Genomic DNA, 22,431 nt, shown 5'->3' on the forward strand with positions numbered 1-22,431 from the left:
GACTGTCTCTATTCAATAATGATACATCCTGGTCATTTATTATTACAGAGGTCTTGGAATAGTAGATAGCATATCTGGAACTTTAAAATCTGCAAAGATACTGTATGCATGTTTCAATCATTTGTGCAAGGGAGGTGCCAGGGCTGAAGGAAATGCATGGTAGACACTGCATCATGTTCTCCTTTTATTAGCACCAGCACCTACCTTTCTTTGCCTGGTGGCTTTCTCGAGGGCTGCAGGAGCCTGCTCAGCAGGTGCACCTGTGCTAGACCAGAAGCACCAAGGAATGAATCCTCCAGAGTGGCCCTCCCCAAGGGCTGAGTGGAGCTGGTGTACACGCATCTCGTTCCTTCACTGTGAGCTTTGGAATGTGCATCTACTCTGACTCCCAGAGTTACCAGTGGGGCGAGGGTCCACACCTGTAGCAGTAATCTCCTTGGTAACCTTCCCTTTATTGGTGTTCTTTGCGTTCCTATTTCACTTCCACATTTCCTTAAGGGTATTTTCTGGAATCACCCAAATAAACTATTTGCACTGAATCCTTGTCTCAGGCTCTGCTTTTGGAGGAACTGCTGTGACCAACTTTTTCCAGGTTGACTGGAACTGTGCCAGTTTTAAAACTGAAAGTCTCACATCCTGTTAACCTTCCTCAGTCCCCGGCACACTGCAACAATTAGTCACCTTATGGGGAACCCGAACGAAGACAGATGTGACACATGAAGTGAGGCAAACAGATCACCAAACTGCTAGTTTAAAAGCAAGGTATCCTTGGCTTTGAGAACAAAAGATGAGACACAAGTATAACTTTGTCATATTATCAGGTTCAACAATTTTTATCAGCTCAAAGCCTAGATAACAGTAGCCACCATGTACAAGAAGCCATTTCTTTGAGAACAGACACACACAGCCCCAGGGTAGGATTTGCTGAGTATTAGTGGACATTAGACGGCTGACATCCAGGACTTCCATGACATCTATGTAAGTGGCTACCAGGCAAGCAGGTGATGCATATCCCAAGAAGAAGAACATGTCACAGGCACTGTGGGGACATTACAGATGAGCAGGTGAGGGCACGGGTAGCATATTGTAGGCACTTGAGGCTCTGACGGGGACAAGCACCAGCCATGCCACCTGAACCAAAGCCACCTGGGCAGGTAGTGAAACTATACCACATGTGTCACCACAGTCAGCGGCATTGAGATGAGGCGCTTTGCGTTGGGACGCGACTGCAAGCTGAAGACGGCTGGCCCTGAGCCAAGGAGATTTGCAGCATGGACAGGAGAAAAATCCCACCTCATTTGGGTAACCCGGGGAGGCAGTGCTGTTGAGAGGCTAAAGTCAACGGGCTGGGAGCCGGGCTGGACACACGGGACAGAGAGGTCCACGGTTGGGAGCTGTAGGCGTGTCCAGGAGCTGCTGCCAAGCCCCTGACCTTGGACAGATCTCTGTGGATCAGATTACCCAGCTGCAAAATGCCACACACACCCCTGCCCCGGTTATTTTTACACTGGCTTTGCAGAGCATGCTATGTTACAGCTGAAGAATGTGTCCATCTTTTTTCTGTTGACTTCTCTAGTCTCTGCTAGATTGGTGAGAAAAAAATCTTCCAGGTGCCAAGGCAATGAGCACGTGCCCCATTCCTGGGGTGGCAGTACCCTTCCCTCTCCTTTCCCAGGGCACTAAAAGTACGGAATGCATTTAAATCTAGGGACCACTTAGAGATGTTATAATCGGCACATAGAGAGATGTGCATTTGGGCATTTGGACCCCTGAATGACAGGTGCTGGGGTGTCACGCAGGATCCAGCCAGGCAGGTCAATGGGGCAGGCAATCGCAGGGTGGGGGGCAGACTGTACACAGATGGGGGAGACCCCTTTCCTCCTTCCCTCTCATGGGGAGTCCCTGCCAAGGAAGAGAGAAGGGGAACAGTAGCATGGCCTCAAATAAGGGTAGGGATTAACAGAGGGCAAGTCAGGATCTAGAGGAAACTTCCAGAAACCTTTTTTGACAGCTGTTCCTGGTGAACCAGCTGGAAGGGAGAAGGAGGAACCCTTGTTTTCATGTCTCTGAAGAGCAGGTGAAAGCCCACCAGAATCTAGTCTTGGAAGCAGCTAGTCCATTCATCAGCCACAGCAAGTGGCAGTGAGTGGCAGCTCAGGTCAGTGAAGGCCAGGGGATGCCATTCATTTTGCCCGCAGAGAAGGGACTGGCTGGGGAAACATGGGTGCCGGCTGGAAACCGAGGCCGCTTATGGACAAGTCCAGTGTAAGTCTGCCAAAGGATGGGGCCCAATTATCTTGGCATCTGGAGTTGGTCTCGAGCTGAGGGGCCTCAGAGACAGGGTTCTGCATCTGCGTGTGGCAGGAGGTTGGGCCCTCGGGACACTCTGTTGCAGGGACATTCCTGCTCCACCTGAACAAGGGGACCCCCAGCACGAACTCCCTTCTGGCTGTGCAATACCATGCGCTATTGTGGTCATCTGGACCCATACCATAAACGATTGTCTGAAAGCTCAGGGGGCTGGCCGTTAGCGCAAAGGGTGCCTAGGTAGTGCTAATACCAGGCCACACCCACAGATGGCAGGACCATTCTAGGGCCAGTGAAGACAAACCCACCTAGAGAACCAGGGAGTGGGAAAATGATTCATGAAACAGACACTCTTCAAATGCTCCTTGCCAAGCTCCAAAAAGGACAGGGACAGCACCTCGTATGTTCACTTTGGTACCCCAGTATGCCATGCCTGGCATACAGTAGGCACCCAGTAAAGGCTTTCTGAATGCCAGTGCCCCAGGAGCCCTGAGGGAGATCTAGACCAGCATTTTTCTGACCTAATAACCAGAGAAGAGCTGCTACTGGGTCACCTGTTCGGAGCCTGACAATGCACAGTAACATATTAACAGGTCAGGTTGTCCTAACCTAAAGAAGTTTATCTTCCTACTGCTTCCTCAACATCTTTGCCCATAGCACAGTTTCTCATAGGTTGCTTATTCACGTCTCGTCTGAGTGAAGAACAGGGTTGGAAATGCTGATCTTGTGAACCCTCGTCATTCCACAAAAGATAAAACAGGGGTTCAGAGAAAGCAAGTAATTTGCCAGAAGTCACACAGCACACTGGTGGTGGAGTTGGGACCCATGCTTGGGTTCCTCAACTCTCAGCTCAGTGTTTTTCCCACTGAGGGCAGCTGGGAGGCTGGGCTTTGTCATATGGTGGCATTAGCCCTTTCTTTAGACAGTGCAGGGCATAAATATTCCTTTGTATGACCTAGAAAGCAAGGGCTGGTTTAACAAGTTAAACCAGATTAACCCAAAGTAAATGAGATTACAGGGGCAATGTGTTCCCTGCTTGAGAACTTTTAGAACTCTGTTAGTTTCAATGCATGTACTAATTACCGAAGGTTCTTATCTTTTCCTTAAAGCGAGTCCCCTAGGTCCTCTGCCTAGCAGTCCTGGTAGCACATTTTTGAGGCTGCATGTCATCTCAATACCACTGAAGTTCTTTAAAAATGTCTCTTGTCCAGACCTGTCCCCATAGCTCTTGGGTTATTCGCAACCAATGAAGACTTGTTCTTCTGCACCTTTGGGGCTGGGCAGGGGAGCCAGGGTTGCAGAGATCAGCAGTTTTCTTGGGCGTCAAACATGTTGCAGAGCTCCAGTGGCTGGTGCGGGAGCAGAGTCTGAGGAACTTTCCTAGAGAAGTGGGTGGCGTGCCCACCACCTTGCTGGATTTCTTGGTTGCTCCTGTTAGGCATCTTGTAGCACTAGTTGTATGCTGGCAGAGACCGGTTCACCTCGAGCCCTGGCCATTGTCCACGCTGAGGCCTGGAGACCCAGAATCAGACTTATCTGGTGGGGCGGGGAGATGCTGGACAGCCCAGTTCAGCCTGGTTATGTAGAGGAGGAAAGAGGCCCAGAACACACACGCCACTTGTTCAAGGTCACACAGAGAACTTGAGCAAATTCATGTTCATGAAGAGGGAAACATCTCAGAGGCAGAGAGTCTGGGACTGTCAGAGCAGGAGAAAGCCCCAGCTCCAGGGCACCTAGGAGGAGAAACCACTTGCCCAAACTAGTACTAGGCTGAGATCTGAGTCTGGGCGTTCTGACTCAAAACTTGGCATTTTTTTCCATTACTTGTGGTCCAGGAAGTAGATGCCACCCCCGGCCACCCTTACCCTGAAGCTGAGGCTGCTGCCTGCATAGCTAAAGAAGTGTTTTTGGCAGGGGATGGGGAGTGTGCAGGGAGATGACAAAGCTCTGCTCACATCTCCTGGAAGCCTGGAGCAAGACAACCCAAAGCTCTTACCCGCCTTGGTGGCACTGACTTTGAGCCAACACCCCAGATTGGCATCCTGCCCCACCTGGGGTTGTGATGGCCACAGTGTCCAGGCCTGCCTGCCTAGGTTCCTCCCCAGAGGGTAAGTCTGAAGCAGAGCCGGTCCACGAGGCAGCAGTGGGATTTTATCTTAAGTATTCAAAAGGGCTGTGAGAATCCCTCGTGGGAGACTTGTGGCATAGATGGAGGGGTGGGGATGGGGGGCAGGGCACCATATCATGTTGGGGCTGCTTTTTCTCCCCTTGTGCCTGGTGGGCGTTCTGCTGGAGCCTCCTCCCTGACTCCAGCCCCTGCTGGAGGCTGCACACCCCTCGAGTCTTCCTGAGGCCGGGGCTTGTGCCAGAGCCCACAGGAACCCACGTCTTGGTTTGATAAGCTAAGCTCTCAAGGCCTTCCCACGAGGGAAGTCTGTGGAGCTTCACTCCAAGGCTGGGACAGGAATTTGATCAGGAGAGATTAAGGCCTTGAAGGAGGGGGCTTCTAGGGTGGATAGATTCAGCCTGAAGTCCCAAGCTGGTGGGGTTCCTTGGTGAGGTCTAGACCCACCTCCAGGGGAGTCAGTGGGGCAGAGGAGACTGGGCAGCTCAATGCCAGCCATTAGGGTATCTGAGGCCACAGCACTCCAGTTCCCATGTAGGCATCACACAGTGGGCTTGAGGGCAGGAAGCCCCTAGGGGATCCTGCCTGAAGTGTCAATTCATTCATTTCACCAAACAAATCAGGCCTCCCCTGGCCAGAGCCGCCATCCCCAAAGGCACTGCAGCCAAGCATGTTCTCTGTTGCAAAATGGTGCCTCTCTCCCACAGCGTGGCATGGCTCGAGAGGGCCCCCTGATCCCATGGTGCGACCTACTTGGTGGTGGCTCCCTTGTGCCTCAGTACAAGTGATGCAGTTCGCTTTACCCAATTCCTAAAAGTGTATAAATTAAGTAAGGTGTTGTCTGGTGTCTTCATTGACTTCTGTGACCATGTCTGTTCTTTTAGGACTATTTTTGCACAGACTGCTGCTTAAATCTAACACATCAACTCACAAGGTGTCTCCCCTGGTCCTGCCACCACCTCTTCTTAGTGAGGGAGCCACTAATGATATGCAAGGCAATATTAGTATGTATTAAGGAAGCTTCCTAGCCAAAACAAAAGGCCCCCGAGCGACTCTTTTGTAAAGCGTTGAGAAGGATGCTTCTCCAATTGGCTTTTAAGTGGGATTTAGGGGGGGTCCTTGGCTGTTACTATGGAGACAAGAGCCTGTCCTACAGGCACCAGACTTGCTAGTCTCTATGTGCCTATGCAAGCCTGTAGGCCTGGTTACTTGCGGTCACTGGGTTCTCTCATCTGCCCTTTTATTTGAGTGGGCATTGCTGTGTCCACTCCGTGACCATGCGGTCTACCTTCAGAGAGGGCTCTGGCTTCCACTGCGTCTTCCCTCCCCAGCCCCAGCAGTGGTCGGCCTGGGACTGCCTGAATGGGCAGAAAGGAACCATTGAACCATTTGAGATCCACTCCACCTCCCTCATCTCGCCCTCTTATTTTATAGATGAAGAAACTGAGGCCCAGATGGGGGGCAGGGACCGGCCTAAAGTTGCATGGCTGGATGGTAGCAAAGTTGGGATTGAACTCAGGCCTCCTGGCTGCCAGTCCAGGGCTCTTTCTAGTAACTGATATATTGGTTACAGCTCCAAAAGCTCCCCGAAACCAGGCCGACATGGCCCTGCCCATTCCTCTCCTCCCTACCCTTCCCTCCGCCTAGCCTCCCCCTCACCCAACTACACATAATTCGGGTTATAGCAGAGCATATTGAACTCGAGATTCTCATCCCAGTGCCGCAGAAGCACAAACAGCTGGCGGGCAGCGGCCTTGAGTGTGCCATGCGTGCGGCCCTCAGGTACTTCCTGCTGCTCCAGCCATGAGTTGGCCTTGGCGGCCACCAACTCCCACTCAGTAAAGTAGGAGGCCGAACTGTGCTCCAGCCATGCCAGCCCCACCACTGTGGCCCACAGCTTCCCAGTGTGCTCCACCACTGCCCTCGGCTCCAGGCTCAGCTTGCCCTTGGCCAGAGGCTCCAGGGAGAAGCTGTCACAGGAGGGGTGCCTAGGCGGGGAGCTGGTGCATAGCTGGGGACTCGGGGTCTTGGACTCAGACGGGCGGGTGGTGAGCGACACTCGGTGGCAGCTGAAGGGGGACGTCCACTTGAGCTTCTCCATGGGGATGTGCGTGGCCTCACAGAAGGCTTGGTTGAGCAGGAAGGCTCCGGAGGCCAGCTGCAGAGACACCTGTGTGTGGGGGAAGCCCTTCAGTGGGCCTCAGATGTTTTAGCCCAGGGAGCCCCAGGCCATGCAAAAGTCTGGATCCAAGTTGCCCACCCCACCCTGACTGCCTGGGGGATTTTCAGGATACCCAGGTCAATTGAGCATCTCTATCCTTTATCCTGCAGACACTTCAAACAGATCATTCTCCAAGCCCAAGTCAACATCTTCACTCCATAGTTGCCTCTTGTCCTAGGTGGGTGGGCCCACCTCAGCCACTGGGAATGTCTCCTGCCATGCAGGGAACTCTAGCAGCTCACCTTCCTCTTTCTCCCTGTGTAACCATCGGTTTCCGAGTCTCAACAGGTCTACTTTCTAAATCGCTCTGCAATCCATCACGTGCTTCCTCATGTTATTCCTGCCTCCTCTTTCCTCCCCTCTCCCCACCCCCAATCCATCTGTCCTACATACAGAGGGATCTCTACGAGGCATAGATCACACACTTTTTGGAGGCTCAGTTTGACGACTTCGGTGTCTCATAGACTAAGTCCAAAATATGATCAATAAAGCTCTGCACCGCCTAATCCTTGACTCTTACCCTCTCCAACTCCATTCCCCAGCTGCCAAGCTCTGTCTCTCCTCTGGAGGCCTTTGGCCATATCTCCTCATCCTGCAAGTCTTGGCTTAGCCTTGACCTTCTCCAAGAAGTCATGCTTGGGTCTGCTCCCCACATCTCAAGCCTGGGCTAGATGTCCACCCCCTGTACTCCCCAACCAAACCAGACCTCTCCCGTTGCTACTCCCAAGGGCTAGAATTGCCTGGTTCCTTGTCTGAATCCTATTAGACACTTAGCACCATAAGTGCAGAAACTATGTTTGTCTAGTTCAAAGTTGTCTCTCCAGGGTCTAGCACTGGGCCTAACTCAATAAATACTTGTTGAGTGAAAACATGCCTAGTGCTCAGTTGCCCTGGATATTTGGAAATTCAGAATATTATGCACTTGGGTATGGAGGGACAGAAGAGGTATGCAGTGATGCTCAAACTGTGCTCCTCCTTTGAGCATCCTCTGTTTCCCAAGCCCTGAGGGGCCCCAGATGTGGCAGGGCCAGTCTCCCTTGTTCTTTAGTTCAGAGAAGCCCACTCCAGACCTGAGCCTCTCACCCTGCTACAGCATGCTGAGGTGTCTGCAGACCCAGTTGCTAAACACAGTCCATGTCCCCGGGATGTTAATTTTACTCACTTGTGAGTCATTTCAAAGCTTATTTTTATGTACTGAAAAACAGATACACATAGATGCGTGGAGTAGAATGCAAAATTCCCACGAATTTTTAAGGCAAAGATAGCAGAATGCAAAGAATTTTCGTGATGCTGGTGCTGGCTTCTAGCAATATCCCTAGGCCTCTGGGCAGGGGAGATTCATGCAACCTCCCTCTGCCCTCCCTGCTAACTACTTGGGTGGGAAGCTCTAGGAAACCTCAAAACTCAGGGGATCTGAGCTCTAAGACCAAAGCCTTCTTCTCTTTGAGGAAGTGGAGAGGTGGGCAGGGGGATCACAGGAAGGCCCTGCTGCTGAGTGGAGCGGAGGGACACTGACACCTGGGGTCAGGGCACTCACCAGCGGTACGTAGTCGAAGCTCTGGTTCCCGGAGGTCGACTCTATAGCTTTGATCAGTGGCTTGCTCAGGAAGCCCTTGGCTGCTCGTGTCAGTAGCCTGGACTTGTTGAGATTTAGCCTGTGCAGGTGAAGTCAGGTGGCCCTGGGCATCCCAACCTCCAGTGCCCACCCAGATGCCCCTGAAAGTCAGGGTCAGAAGGGATGCAATAGATGGCTCCCTCCAGCCTCCTTATCTGATAGCTAAGGAAGCGGAAGCCTGGAAACATGGGCTTGAAGCAACTGCTCCAAGTCACTCAATGAGTTAGCAGCAGCTGGGACTAGGAAGAGGTTAGTGTTCTCCTGATGACCCTCTTTTATTGTTTTGTTTTGTTTCTGAGACAGGATCTCACTGTGTCACCTAGGCTGGAGTGACACAGTCGTAGCTTACTGCAGCCTCAAACTCCTGGGCTCAAGCGATCTTCCCACCTCAGTCTCCTGGACTGCAGGCACACACCCATGTCTGGCTAATTTTTTATTTTTTATTTTTTTTGAGATGGAGTCTTGCTCTGTTGCCCAGGCTGGAGTGCAGTGGAGCAATCTCAGTTCACTGCAACCTCTGCCTCCCAGGTCTAAGTGATTCTCCTGCCTCAGCCTCCCTAGTAGATGGGACTACAGGTGCGTGTGACCACTCCCGGCTAATTTTTGCATTTTTAGTAGAGACAGGGTTTCACCATGTTGGTCAGGCTGGTCTCGAACTCCTGACCTTATGATCCGCCTATCTTGGCCTCCCAAAGTGCTGGGATTACAGGGGTGAGCCACCACGCCCAGCCTATTTTTAAATTTTTTGTAGAGACAGGGTCTCACTGTGTTGCCCAGGCTGGTCTCGAACTCCTGGCCTCAAGTGATCCTCCTGCCTCGGCCTCCCAAAGTGCTGGGATTACGGGTGTGAGCTACTACACCTGAATTGTGACCCTCTTTTGCTATCATATTCTTGTCCAGTCCAGTGGTCAGACAAGTTTTATGTCAGCCCTCCCATGCATATTTGCATTTGGAAAGAGATCTTGGAAGTGTGGGAGATAAGTAAAGTGGGGGATTTGAGGTAGCGTGAAACCTGGCAGACAGCGATTGCTCTGGGCAGGAGTGCCTTCTTTACGACACCTGCCTAAATGTCAGGCTGAACCTGCCTTTGGCCTTCCAAGTCAGGGAAAACCCCAGGGACCACCCCAGGAAAATAGGTGGCAGGAGAGTGTACCTTTATTGGAAATCTCACCTACCTGGATCCAAAGAGATTCTCTGAGGCCTTCACGGAAGAAAGAATATTTGTGGCCAGGCTGCGCCGGGGACCTGGAGAGCCACAGAATGACCGAGTTGAGACCCGAAGATGACCCTGTCCAACTGCTCACTGACCAACTGGGGGAACAGAGGCCCAGAGAGGGGCAGGGGCTTAGCTAAGCTCCTAGGGACTCGAGCGAACCATTAGGCTGCAGAGCTCCTTCTGTTCCAGTTGGTGTGGGGTGGGATGAGATTATGTCTGCCTGCAAAAAGCTGGCCTCTAAGATTCCTTGGCCGGCAGCCCCTGGGATCTTCTGGAACGTTACTTGTGGGGCAGTGACAGCTTCACTCAGCCCTGCTCATTCCTAAATGGGGACACTGAGTTGACCTCCTTGGCACGTTGCTAGAGGACTCTAGGCAGAGCAGAGTGGCAAAAATGGTCCCTCAGCAGGGAGCTGGGAGGCCCGATCCAGGCCCAGCTCTGTCACCAGCGTGCTCTGTGACCTTGGGCAAGTCACTTCACCTCCTTGCACCTGTTCCTCATCTTTCAATTGGGGATAATCCTATTCCCCGTGCAGAGGGCTGCTTTGAGGACTTCATGAAGCCCTGAGGGCTTTGTCGGTGCTAAGATACTCTCCTGACCCCAGGACCAATCCCTGTCACCATCTTGATGAAGAGGCAGCGCCGCCTGCCCACTCACCTTCAGAAGCACCGTGCTTCTCGCGGCCAGGGGACGTGGCCTCACTGAACAGAGCAGTAGGACTTGCCTCCATGTCTAGGACAGAGGAGCCAGTGAGGCTGGACCTCTCCCCTCCCTTCCTCACCTCCCATCCCCTCAGGAGAGTGATGGTCTAATTCACGGTGTCTGCAGGTGGGTTGGGGAACAAGGCTAGGGTTTCCACCCCTGCTCGGATGGGCCTTCATCTTTCACAGATATAACTGTTGCCCCATCATAAGGTTAGACAGGCCTGGGTTCAAATCCCGACCCCCGCCACCACCACCACCACCACTGACCAGCTGTGGGGACTTGGCAAAATTACTTTACAAATTTTGATTGCAAATTGGGGATAATATTATCTGTCTCACAGTGTTGTAAAGATGAAATGAGATAATACGCAGATAATGCTTAGTCCATTGCTAAGTGCTTAGTAAAGCCCTGGACTACGGGCCCTGTCTCAAAAAAAAAAAAAAAAAAAAAAAAGTCAGGAATGTGGGCATGAATCGGAGAACAATTTCAAGGGAGGGATTTGTAGCCAGGCGCGGTGGCTTATGCCTGTGATCCCAGCATTTTGGGAGGCCAAGGTGTTGAACTATTTGAGGTCAGGAGTTCGCAACCAGCCTGGCCAATATGGTGAAACCCCAACTCTACTAAAAATATAAAATTAGCAGGGCGTGGTGGCGGGTGCCTGTAGTCTCAGCTACTTGGGAGGCTGAGGCAGGAGAATCGCTTGAACCCAGGAGGTGGAGGTTGCAGTGAGCCGAGATCATGCCACTGCACTCCAGCCTGGGAGACAGAGTGAGACTCCATCTAAATAAATAAATAAATAAATAAAATAAAGGATTTGTGATTTTGATGGACGCCATGGGCCACCAAAAGCTAAGCTTTGGAGAAACGAAGGTATAGACCAGCAATTTTCCGAAGACTGGAAGTTCAGCTTGGCTCAGGGGTGGAGCTGGTTCTCCTGGGTTTTGGAGGCCAATGGGACCAAGAAGTTGAGAGAACACTTTGATTCTGAAGAGCTCCTCTGGGTTTCCACCCCCTCACACTGTGTTCTGTTTTTGTTTTTGTTTTAAAACCCATCAATGTCTGTGAGCACTTTCTAGGACCTGGAATAAAAAAATCCTTATGGTCTGGGTGGCTGGGCTAGTGGCCAGGCGGGACCTCTGATGTCTTCCTCCTGCACAGCAAAAGGCAGGAGATCCTCCCTGTGCGTGTGAGGGTACCTAGAAAGGGGTTAGGACGAGTGCAGCAGTTAGGCTGTCTTTAGGGAGACAGAAAGACAACATCCATGCAGGACACAGAGGGTTAAAGCCATCCTGGGAACTAGTGCAAGGTTACAAGAAGGTCAAATCCCAGCTCTTCAAGGAGCCAAGCTGCAGGCACAATGAAACCAGGTGAAGGCTCAAAGGAGGCTGTTGGGAATCCTGAAAGAAACAGATGGTGGGACCCAAACAGATGGGACTGCCTCTTCGCTCTTTGCTTTTTCCCTTGTTTATTAGGTTTCCTGGCAGTTGGTGCCTGGGAGGACTCAGAGGCTGGAGGCAGGGAACAGCACCAGGGTCAGCAGACCTCAGAAGGGGAGACGTGCCGGCAGGGAGGTGGTGCCGCTCTCTGGCAAAGAGAGAGCTGTGTCAGTGGTGGTGCGCTCCGGCCATACCAAGCCTCTCTGTCCCTCTTAGGCTTCAGAGAGCCTGGGAGGCCTGGCTTTGCCTTGGGCCTGCCTAAGCCCACAGTGCAGACTCAGAGAGTGGTCCTAGGGCCTCGGACATGAGGACGCAGTAACCTCAGGGGCCCGGGCTTCCGAAAGTGCCCAGGGTGGCTCTTACTTAGGGCCCGAAATTTACCATTTCCTGGTACTGAATCTTCTCCAAGCATCGTCTGCGGCCGTCCAAAGCCAGAAGAGGTGCCCCTCCACTGCTGGGCCAGGGCCCGAGAGCTGAGCATACGCAGGGCAGCTCCTTCGCGGAAGACAAGGGGAAACGGGTGGTTGGGTACAAATGTGCCAGTCCTTTGCCTCTCCCCCAGGGCTGACAGGAATGATTCTGGCTTCAATCTTTCAATTATCCAAAGGCAGGAAGGTGTTGTACAGGGTAAGACCATAAGCTTTAGAGTCAGAAAGACCCAGGTTTGAGCCCCAGCCCCATCTCTTTCCAGTGGGATGGGTGCAGACCCCACTGAGCCATAGTCTCCTTATCTAGAAAACGGGGATAATAATATCTAGCTTGCTGGGTAGATACTATTGCTGAGAGAATGTTTAAGAAGCCACAATGTTTTCCAGGAAGTTAAAAGGCCAGTTTTTTCAGGAACATTCTGTTCTTCTCTCTGTTTACTGTCTCAGAGATCCGTGTCCCAAGTACCCCTCCCACAGGGCAGGCCCCTGAAATCCCAGGGCATCACCAAGAGGGGGTGGATGGAAAAGAGATGAAGTTACAGCACCCTGGGCTGGGCAGGGTGGTTCATGTCTGTAATGTTAGCACTTCAGGAGGCTGAGATGGGAGGATCACTTGAGCTCAGGAGTTCAAGACCAGCCTGGGTAACATAGCGAGGCCCTATCTCTACAAAAAAAAAATTAAAAAATTAGCTGGGTGTGGTAGTGCATGCCTGTAGTCCCACCTACTTGGAAGGCTGAGGTGAGAGGATCACTTGAGCCCAAGAGTTAGAGATTGCAGTGAGCTGTGATTGTGTCACTGCACTCTAACCTGAGCAACAGAGCAAGACTCTCTCAAAGAAAAAAAAAAAGAAGAAGAAAGAAGTTACAGCACCCTAAAGTATGCTTTAGGGAACCCCACTCTCAGAGAGCACTAGTCTGTAAGTTTTTCCTTAAAAATTAGAGTTGTGTTGGGAAACAAGTTTTGGAGAAGCTGCATACCGTAGCCCATTCTCTGAGCCTCTTGATGTATATTAACATACTAAACACTCTGAGAAGTTCTGCAGTAAAGAAAGCTTTTGAACTTTATCTAATCCAGTGGTTCTTAAATGTATTTCCTAATCTGGTATTTTCTATTTTTATGCTGGATGGCTATTCATAGGACATGAGACTAGAGTTCTAGTTTCTTGGAACACACTTGGGGAAGTGCTGATCTAGATCTTAGGGGGCTTTGGGACTTTGGTTAAGATATGGGCCAGGTCCCTAACTTCCTAGGCTGTGGCTACAGATGCCAGCAGGCTGGTCATAGATGAGTGGGAGGGATGGTCATCCTTGCAACATGAATAAGCGAACAGCCTGATTAAATGGCCACTCCATTGCCTGAAATGATAGCAGTTGAGGAGGGTTGATCATTTTGGTACCACAGATAAGAAAAGGGGGACAGGTGGAATTAGGAAGGGCATATTTTATTTCCAAACACAATTCTTTCTGGACGTCTGCTAATAAAAAGCAGGGGAGGGGTGACCATAAAGGACAGGAAAATGTAATTTGAAACAAAAAAAGCACAAATAGTTCATAAACATGAAAAGCACCTCAAAATTAAAAAATGACAAAAGAGAGATTCTCTTCTCACCTATCAGACTGGCAGAGTTTAGAAAGATAAACAATATTCAGTGTTGGAGAGGATGGAGATTTGAATAACCTGTGGGACGGTAAGGGGGCAGTTTGGTAACATACATCACAATTTTAAATGGGCATCCCCTTGACATTGCAATCCTACTTCTGAGAATTAATTAACCCTGAGGAGATAACCAGAAAGATGCACAAAGACGTTTTTTGCAGTATAATTTACAATAACCAAATGGGGAATAAACTAAAGGTCTAAATAGATTTTAAAAGATTGCAATAAATTTTCAGAGACAGTAGAAAGGAGTGGAAGAAAATACATAATCCAGAGCCAGGTCAATAAATGTAAAGCCTGGCTCCAGCCCATCATGGCTGTGTGACCTCAGGAAAGTAACTTAGCTCCTTCTGCCTCTGTTTTCCATCTATAAAATGGGGATAATAATAGCGTCTACTTTGTAGAGCTGTTTTGAGGATTAAAGGATTGAAAATATATACAAAGTGCTTTCGAACACTAATTGGCTATTCTGAGGATGACAGCTCCCTGCAGAGGAATATGCTATTAAAATGATATAGATTCATTTCATGGAGTGACACTTTCCACGCTCATATTTTGTAAAATATAGCACATATTAGGATAACGCAATTCATGTAAAATGATCTGTCTTTTGATTTCTCTACATGCTGATATCCATAGAGAGAAGTCTGGAAGGATGGTCACACCAAGTGAGTGACTAGTATACACTCCTGGATGACTGTTGGTCTCAGTTATTTTTTACATTTTATATCTTTCTATAGTTTAGAATTTTCTATAATGAGCAAATATTGTCCCAGTTGAAGAAATACAATAAAATCATTTTCATCTGGTGGAGAAAAGGGAGTGGGGTGATTTAACAGCCTCTGCAGAGCAGTAGGATGAGGCCCCAGGGGCACCCACTCCCTAGCAGCCAAATCATCCACTGGGGGCCTTTCTGCTTCTAGGCTCTGTCTCACCCCGCTCCCTGCTGGTCTGTGGTCCTTTGTATCTCAGCCCCCTCCCCCAGTCCACAAGGGCTGCTTGGCCCCCAGGAGTGCCCCTGGCCGCTCGCCTGCCTTACCAGAGTTGGGGTACTCCACCATGGTGGGCAGGTACCGGCTCTTGCTCATGTCCACAGGCACGAAGGCTGTGTATTTGCTAATGATGTTGCAGGCCTTGCTGGTGTGCACGGCGCTCACTTGGTAGCGGCGGTTGGACCCTGTGGAGGGAGAAACTGGGGTCACTGTTTGGACTCAGAAAGTCTTCCCTGACACAGAAGCTTTGGAAGCTAAAAAGGGAGCTCTACCTAAGTGGTCCCCATCTTTGGGATTAAATAAGCCTTTAAAATCAAGGGCTTGCCAACTTGCTAACTAAAGGCATTTTTTAAAAAAAACACCATCATTTCACGTCATCATTTCACAAAATAAAGGATATTTTAATGTAAAAATGTAAGACATTGTCTCAGAATAAAAGACAGCTACTTCCTTTAAATAACTGTAGTTTTATTTTTAAAAACACCCATCCCACTATGTTGTCTGTATTTTGTACTTCAATTTTGCAGATGTCTAATGGGAACGTTGCCGTAAAACTTCATAGGTGCCCTGGCTGGTGGGTGGGGACCACTGATCTGACCCATTTAACTGCTGAGGACATTGCAAATCAGAGGAGACTGGTGAGCTTAGGGTCACATAGCAAGTTAGGAACGGATCTGAGATCAGGACTCAGGATGGTCTGACCCCAAAGCCCAATCCCTTTCCTTTGAACAGGTGAGCAGTCTCCGTGCTTGCAGCCTCCAGAAGGCTGTGCGAGGACCCAAGGAGAGAGAGGGTAGAAGAGTGCTTCGTAAGCTGTAAGGTGAGGAGCTCACGGGAAGAAAAAAAGTAACATGTACAGTACAAAAATACAAGTAAAATATAAACAAAATAATATTATTATAGAAATAAAGCAAAACCCACGACAAAGAAATGATATAACCGTTCTCTATTTATATTTATATTCTCCAAGTGTGTTCCATCAAGATCCCACCAGTCACTTTCTCAGTAAAGTCTGCCCCAATTCCTGGACTAAATTAGCTCCCCCACTGTCCCTGTTACACAATCTCTTGGATCCCTGTCTTTTTTCTTAATAGCACTTAGGACAAATGCACTCAATTAATTATTTGTGTAATGATTTGATTAATGCTGGCTTCCCTGCTAGTTTGTCAAGCACTCATGGGTAAGGAAGGGATGGAGACTGCTTTTTCACTGGGCTGTTCAGCTGGTTTACCGGGCCCAGTGGGAGCCTGGTCCCCAGCAGATCCACAGTAAATAATGGCGTGATGAATGAGTGCGTGGAGCCCCTGGACTGGGGGACTTGGAGGAAGGTGTGGGCTGTCGCCATTTTTCTGTCTCTGGAGCCCTACAGGGGCCGCTGCAGGGGAGAAGCACTGGGAAATGGGGCGCCCCTAGGAGAGAGAAATGAGGCAGGAGAGAAGAGGACGGGTCACTGGATGGGGGTGGAAGAGCCCAGGGCTGGGAGACAGGACCACTTACTCGGAGGCAGAGGGAAGAGGGTGGATCTTGGCGGGAATGGAATGGAGCCCTGGGCTGTGCTTGTGTTGGTGGGTGGGCGGGTGTGAGGGGAAGGGCGATTGGGAATGAGGGGAGTCACCTGAAGTCTGCGGTGTGAGGTGGAGTGGAGGAACAGTGAGCCGTGGCGGGGCTGTGGGGAGATGAAGGGGGCTGAAGCCAGAGATGAAGGGCTGATCCTGGAGCAGGGGTAGGGAATGAGCCCAGGCACTGAGCAGAATGGGGAGGGGGCGGAGCATGGAGGCCGGAGAGGCGAGTGGGCGGGCAGTGGGCGGGGCTGTGAGAAGGGGGCGGGTCCTGGAGGCCGACGGGAGAGAGCAGGGCGGGTCCTGGGGGAAGTGGACAGGCACAGGGTGGGGGCCGGGTCAGGGAAGGAGGTGGGCTGACCATGGAGGTGGGGACGGGCTATGGCGGGGAGTGGCGGGGTGGGCGGGCCATAGTGGGGGGGAGGGGCGTGTGCGGGGCACTAGGCACAGCTGTAATGAGGGGATGGGGCGAGAGTGGGGCCCGGAGCGGGGAAAGAGGTGGGCGGGTCACAGGGAGAGTGGGCGGGGAATAGGGCGGGACTGTAGAGAGGGGTTGGGGCAGGACCGGGGAAGGAGGTGGGCGGACCACGCGGGGCTGGGAGGATCACCGGGGGCGGGTGGGGAAGGGGGAGCGGCTGTGGAGGGGGGCGGTCCTCCGGAGGCCGTCCGCGGGAGGGGCGCAGGTCCGCGGGAGGGGCGCAGGTCCGCGGGAGGGGCGCAGGTCCGCGGGAGGGGCGCAGGTCCGCGGGAGGGGCGCAGGTCCGCGGGAGGGGCGCAGGTCCGCGGCGCTCACCCTGCTCGATCTCGCCCTTGCGCTCCGCCAGCTGCTCGAAGTCGCGGATGATGGCGCGGGCCGCCAGGTGGTGGAAGGTCTCGCTCCATAGGTCGGCATCCCGCGCGCCGCCCCTCTCCGGTCCAGGGGGCCCCAGTTCGAAGCTCACCTCCCACTGCAGGCGTTGGCTGTCGTGCAGGCCTTTGACCAGGGCCTTGCCCAGCACCGGGCCCGGGGTGGCGGGCCTGCTGGGACTGGTTCGCTCCTGGGACTCGGCTGGGGGCTCCCAGTCCGAGGACGTCTCTGTTTCGAAGGCAGAGGGGTGGTGGGACGGCTCTGCGGGCAGAGGGACAAGTGGGCCAAGCGCTAACCTGGGGGACAGACGGCCAACTCCCAGGGGACATCATTCCTCCCCAGGGAGCAGACACTTCTAAGCAAGTACAGCCCACTCCATCTCCCCAGGGAACAGGCAACTCCAACTGCTTTCCTAGGACAGCTGCGGAGGCATGGGCTTGTCCCCAAGGGAGGACAGATCCGCCTCCCAGGAAGCCAGTGCCTGAGGGGGCCAGATAGGATGGGGTGGGACAGGGGCACAGAGAATGGAGCTGCAGCCTCAGAGGCCACCCAAGAACCAAGGTGACTGGGAAGCGTGGGATTGGTGAGGTCCTCAGAGAGGGGTGAGCCGCAGCAGACCCCAAGGGGACAGACCCAGGCATCTGCCCTCTGGGCCTGTCATCTGAAGTTGAACCACAGCCAGTGATTCCTCCCTGTCTCCAGTCAGGTCCTGGACCCTGTGGTCACTTACCCAGATCTCCGGGGCTTCGGCTGTCAGAAGTCCGCTCTCTCACAGGGCTCCAGGCCTGGGTCTCCTGGCCCCAGGGCAGGAAGGGCTGGCAGCCTTGGGGCAGCAGAGAGGGCCTTCGGGCCCCTGGGCCACGGAGTTTGGGGCCCTGGTTCAGGTCCTGACCACTGTTCAGCAAGGGCTAGAGATGGAAGAGGAGAAAGAGAAAGAGGAGGAGGACGAGGAGGAGGAGGAGGAGGAGAAGGAGGAGGAAGAGCTCCTGGTGGCTGGACCCTCCTTCCTTCTGCTCCCCCACCCCCACCCCACCAGCTCTTTCCTGGGGCACAGCAGCTCCTCCTGGGCACTGCCCCTCCAGTACTCAGGGACGCATGACCCAGTCTCCATTATCCATGAGAAACATCAATCATAATTCCAAACCATGGAAAATCATGCACCATGGATAATTCTAAACCCACTTTTTTTCTTTGCCATAAAATTTAAACTTTTCTGTGTGTATGGTTAAAATTATCAACCTTTTTTCCTTATGTCTTCCCATATGTCATACTTAAAAGGTCTTTCTCACTCAAAAAATATTCTAGAATTTTTGGGATTTCATTTTTGTTTGTTTGTGTGTTTAAGTCTTTGATTTACATGAAATTTATTTTGGAGTAAGGAGAAAGGAATCAGATTTTTCTTGATTTTCCAAATGGTAAGAATCTCACAATTTATTGAATGCAGTTTTTCCATTTGAATCCCCGCAGTTTAATCAGTTTCCTACCTCTATCCCAACAAAGCTTTCATGCACATTTGGTTTTATTTATGGACTTTCTGTTCTGTTTTGTTGATTTAATCTATCTATTCTTGTGCTGGTACAAACAGATATCAAAAGGCAAGGGATAAATGGAGAAATACATTTGCAATAGTTAAGAAAAAGATCATTTTCAAGAAGCTTTTATAAATCGCTGGGGATAAAAGACAAACTTAATACAATAATGTGTTAAGGGCATTTGCAGGCTGTTTATAGCAAAAGTATCCAATAAACCCATGAAAAAATGCTCAGCCTCATGAAAAATTTGAACAATGTAAATTAAAACAAGTTTATAATTTTTTTCCATTTTGCAGATTGGCAAATATTTAAATGTTTGATGGCACCCCTGTGGTCAATGGAAAGACAGTCTCTCATGGACTGTCAGTGCTAATGTAAATGGGTACACAGCTGTGGGAGAACAATCTAGCAATGTGCTATCAATCAAAATGCACAAGCCCCTTTGGTTTGGTAATTCCTCTTTCAGGAATTCGATCTTGTGGAAATACACAAGAGTGCAAATAACGATGTGCAAGTACTGTATATTTGTTGCAGTATTGTTTGTAAATGTAAAAATCTGGAAACTATCCAAATCAGTCGGGGTTGGCAACAGTAGGGGTTGGCAAATAAGTTCTGGTATATCCCATGCAATGGAACGTCACACAATGAAAATAAAGAAGTAGAAAGTGAAAAGACGTCCATGAGACGTCTTCATGCCAAAGTGAAAAGACGTCCAAGATAAAACTTATTTTAAAAAAGTAAATTGTGATTGTCCTGTATCCTCATTGTGGCGATGATTACATGACCATATACGTTTGTCAAATCTCATAGAACTGTTCACCAAAAAGGGTAATTAAATTCACTTTTAAATAAATACCGTGGACTATTATTTATTTAAAAAGTGAATTAAAAAGACATTTGAAAAGTAAGTTGGAGAGCAGTTTATATATGTGATTATTAAAAATACATATGTGTATAGTGTATGTATGTGTTTGTGTGTGTAGTATTAATATTTCTAGAAGGAAACACTCAAAACCAAGTGGGTCTGGGAATAGGGCAGGGGGCCTTTTATTTGTACTTTATACCTGACTGAATTGTTTGAGGGTTTTTATTGCAAACACTGAGTATGTATTACTTTTGTAATTGAAGAATATTAAATTAATTAGAAATGAATTTTAAGCCTCTGGGACCATATACATCCCCTGGTAGGGGGAGGGGATGAGAGCGAAAAGACACTTACCAGGTGTAACAATTTTTTAGGCCAACAGTTAACCATGGGGGCTTTTCCACCCCATCAAGTATTTATTAGGAGGGGGACTGTGCTTCCCCATTAAATGGGGGCTGCCTTTCTGTCTTTCTAAGCCAGAGGTCCTAGGAATGGTACAAGGATGTGGGAGAAGGAGGGGACTGGTCACTCCCAGGATGACCCCAGCCAGGGCTGCTAAGTCCCAGGGGATCCCTACCCTCTGCTCCTTGCCCAATCAAACACTAGGATTCCCCCATCCATCAACACCATACTGGGTCACAGAGAGCAACTGAAGCTGGTAAGGTTTCCATGGCAACAGATGAGTCTAAGATCCAGGCCTTCATCCAGCCAGAGGGTGCATGGAGTGTGTGTGTGTGTGTACGCACACATATAAGTGTGTTGCGTGTGCATGCATAAGGGGGAATCAGGTTGGGGAAGAAGCCAGGCAGGAGGGGATGAGAGATGAGCAGAGATGGGTCTGAAGAGCTAGGGAGCACGCAGGAAAGAAGTAAAGGGGAACCAGCCTGTCCAGAGCTCTCACCAAATAGACCTGCCAGCAAAGGATGCCTGCTGGGTGCCAGGTGCTGGGCCAGGCACTGCATCTTTTATCAGCCAATGCCTGGAAGAGTCCTCCACTTAGAGTTGGCTCTCAATAAATATCTTTTGATGGATGGCAGCTCAATCATGTGCCTAAGCTATTCTCCCCATTTTGTAGATGAGGCAGCTGGGGCTCAGAGAGTGGAGTGACATGTTTGAGGAGCAGAGTCAGCCAGACTGCAGGGCCAGTTGCCTTCTGATTGCATCAAGTGGTCCCTCAATAAGCACAGAGAAGGGCCCTCAGGGATAAGATGGCAGTGTCCCTACCCTTAGAGAGTGGGCTTATGTGTAAGTGGAGGCAGGGAGGGATGGGGGTGGTGGTTGGAAGTGGGAGGGGGCATATAGGGAGAGTGAAAAGTCTGCTTTTATGGAACCACAGCCTTACAAGGACAAATCTACATAAAGCCCATTCTTTTGTTTGTTTGTTTTATGTGTTGTTTGAGACAGGATCTCTCTCTGTCTCCCAGGCTGGAGTGCAGTGGCATCATCCCAGCTCACTGCAACCTCTGCCTCCTGGGCTCAAGTGATTCTCCTGCCTCAGCCTCCCGAATAGCTGGAATTACAGGCATGTGCCACCACACCCGGCTAATTTTTGTATTTTTTGTAGAGACAGGATTTTGCCATGTTGCCCAGACTGGTCTGGAACTCCTGGGCTCACACGATCTGCCTGCCTTGGCCTCCTAAAGTGCTGAGATTACAGGCATGAGCCACCGTGCCCGGCCAAGCCCATTCTGAATAAAATGGATTAAACCACAATTTGGTTTAGGACAATGGTGCTCAGCCAGGTGATTTAGCTCCCCAGGGAACATTTGGCAGTGTCTGCAGACATTTTTGGTTGTCATGATTGGGGATGATATTTGTTCCTGGCCTCTAGTGGGCAGAGGCCAAGGGATGCTGCCAAACATTCTACAGTGCACAGAATTGCCCCCAAATATAAAATTATCGTGTCCATGGTGCTGAGGCTGAGAAACCCTGGCCTAGCTGTGGCTCTCTAACTCTCAAATTCTCTCTGCTGCCAGGCACGGTGGCTCACTTCTGTAATCCCAGACCTTTGGGAGGCCGAGGCAGGCAGATTGCTTGAGCCCAGGAGTTCAAGACCAGCCTGGGCAATATGGCAAAACCCTGTCTCTACTAAAAATACAAAAATCAGGCCAGGTGTGGTGGCCCACACTTGTAATCCTCAAACTTTGGGAGTTTGAGGCAGGTGGATCACCTGAGGCCAGGAGTTTGAGACCAGCCTGGCCAACATGGTGAAACCCTGTCTCTACTAAAAATACAAAAATTAGCCAGGCATAGCGGTACGTGCCTGTAATTTCAGCTACTCAGGAGGCTGAGGCAGGAGAATCGCTTGAACCCAGGAGGCAGAGGTTGCAGTGAGCCGAGACTGTGCCATTGCACTCCAGCCTGGGCAACAAGAGCAAAACTCCATCTCAAAAATAAATAAATAAATAAGTAAATAAAATACAAAAGTTAGCCAGGCGTGGTGGCACACGCCTGTAATCCCAGCTACTTGGGAGGCTGAGGCATGAGAATTGCTTGAACCCAGGAGGTGGAGGTTGCAGTGAGCTGAGATGGCACCACTGCACTCCAGCCCGGGCAACAGAGCGAGACTCTGTCTCAACAAACAAACAAACAAACAAATAAACAAAAAAACCTCTCTGCCCTGGGTAAATGTATATCCCCTGGAATTTGTAAGAGGTGCAGTCTAATGAGGGGGAATAAAAGGCTTTGAAGGCAGGGGGTCCTTCAAAGGTCAGACAGGTTGCAATCCTCTGACTGGCTGTGTGACCTTGGATAAGTGCCCAACCTCTCTGGCTCTCAATTTCCACATCTGTACTGAGCCAAGGTGGGCCCCTAAACTCTCTCCTCCCCCAGGGGTGCTGTAAAGTCAAATGAAAGAGCACATGCAAATGTTCCTTGCCAACTGGGCAGTGTGTGTGCAGGGAATGAGTGAGCTTATTGACTGGTG

The 22,431-nt window shown here is 50.6% G+C and overlaps 1 protein-coding gene across 9 annotated transcripts in view; it reads right to left on the bottom strand.

Annotated features, from left to right (window-relative positions):
- Positions 1–808: 808 nt before the first annotated feature.
- VWA5B1 (von Willebrand factor A domain containing 5B1) overlaps positions 809–22,431 on the bottom strand; it is a 68,514-nt gene continuing 46,891 nt past the window's right edge. For 3 of the 9 annotated variants that reach the window (XM_054453613.1, XM_054453597.1, XM_054453606.1), the window contains exons 15-22: positions 17,839–18,016; positions 17,055–17,369; positions 14,750–14,887; positions 12,007–12,120; positions 10,142–10,216; positions 9,444–9,513; positions 8,191–8,308; positions 817–6,602 (exon numbers count right to left, since the gene is read on the bottom strand). In XM_054453613.1, the coding sequence (XP_054309588.1) occupies positions 6,096–6,602; positions 8,191–8,308; positions 9,444–9,513; positions 10,142–10,216; positions 12,007–12,120; positions 14,750–14,887; positions 17,055–17,369; positions 17,839–18,016 (1,515 nt within the window). In that variant the 3' untranslated portion in view covers positions 817–6,095. Of the gene's footprint in view, positions 6,603–8,190; positions 8,309–9,443; positions 9,514–10,141; positions 10,217–11,647; positions 11,774–12,006; positions 12,121–14,749; positions 14,888–17,054; positions 17,370–17,838; positions 18,017–22,431 lie in introns of those variants that run through there. The other 6 variants (XM_054453640.1, XM_054453622.1, XM_054453630.1 and 3 more) reach the window with 3 other exon arrangements.

The sequence above is a fragment of the Pongo pygmaeus genome, chromosome 1 (assembly GCF_028885625.2).
Source record: "Pongo pygmaeus isolate AG05252 chromosome 1, NHGRI_mPonPyg2-v2.0_pri, whole genome shotgun sequence".
Taxonomy (NCBI): Eukaryota; Metazoa; Chordata; class Mammalia; order Primates; family Hominidae; genus Pongo; species Pongo pygmaeus.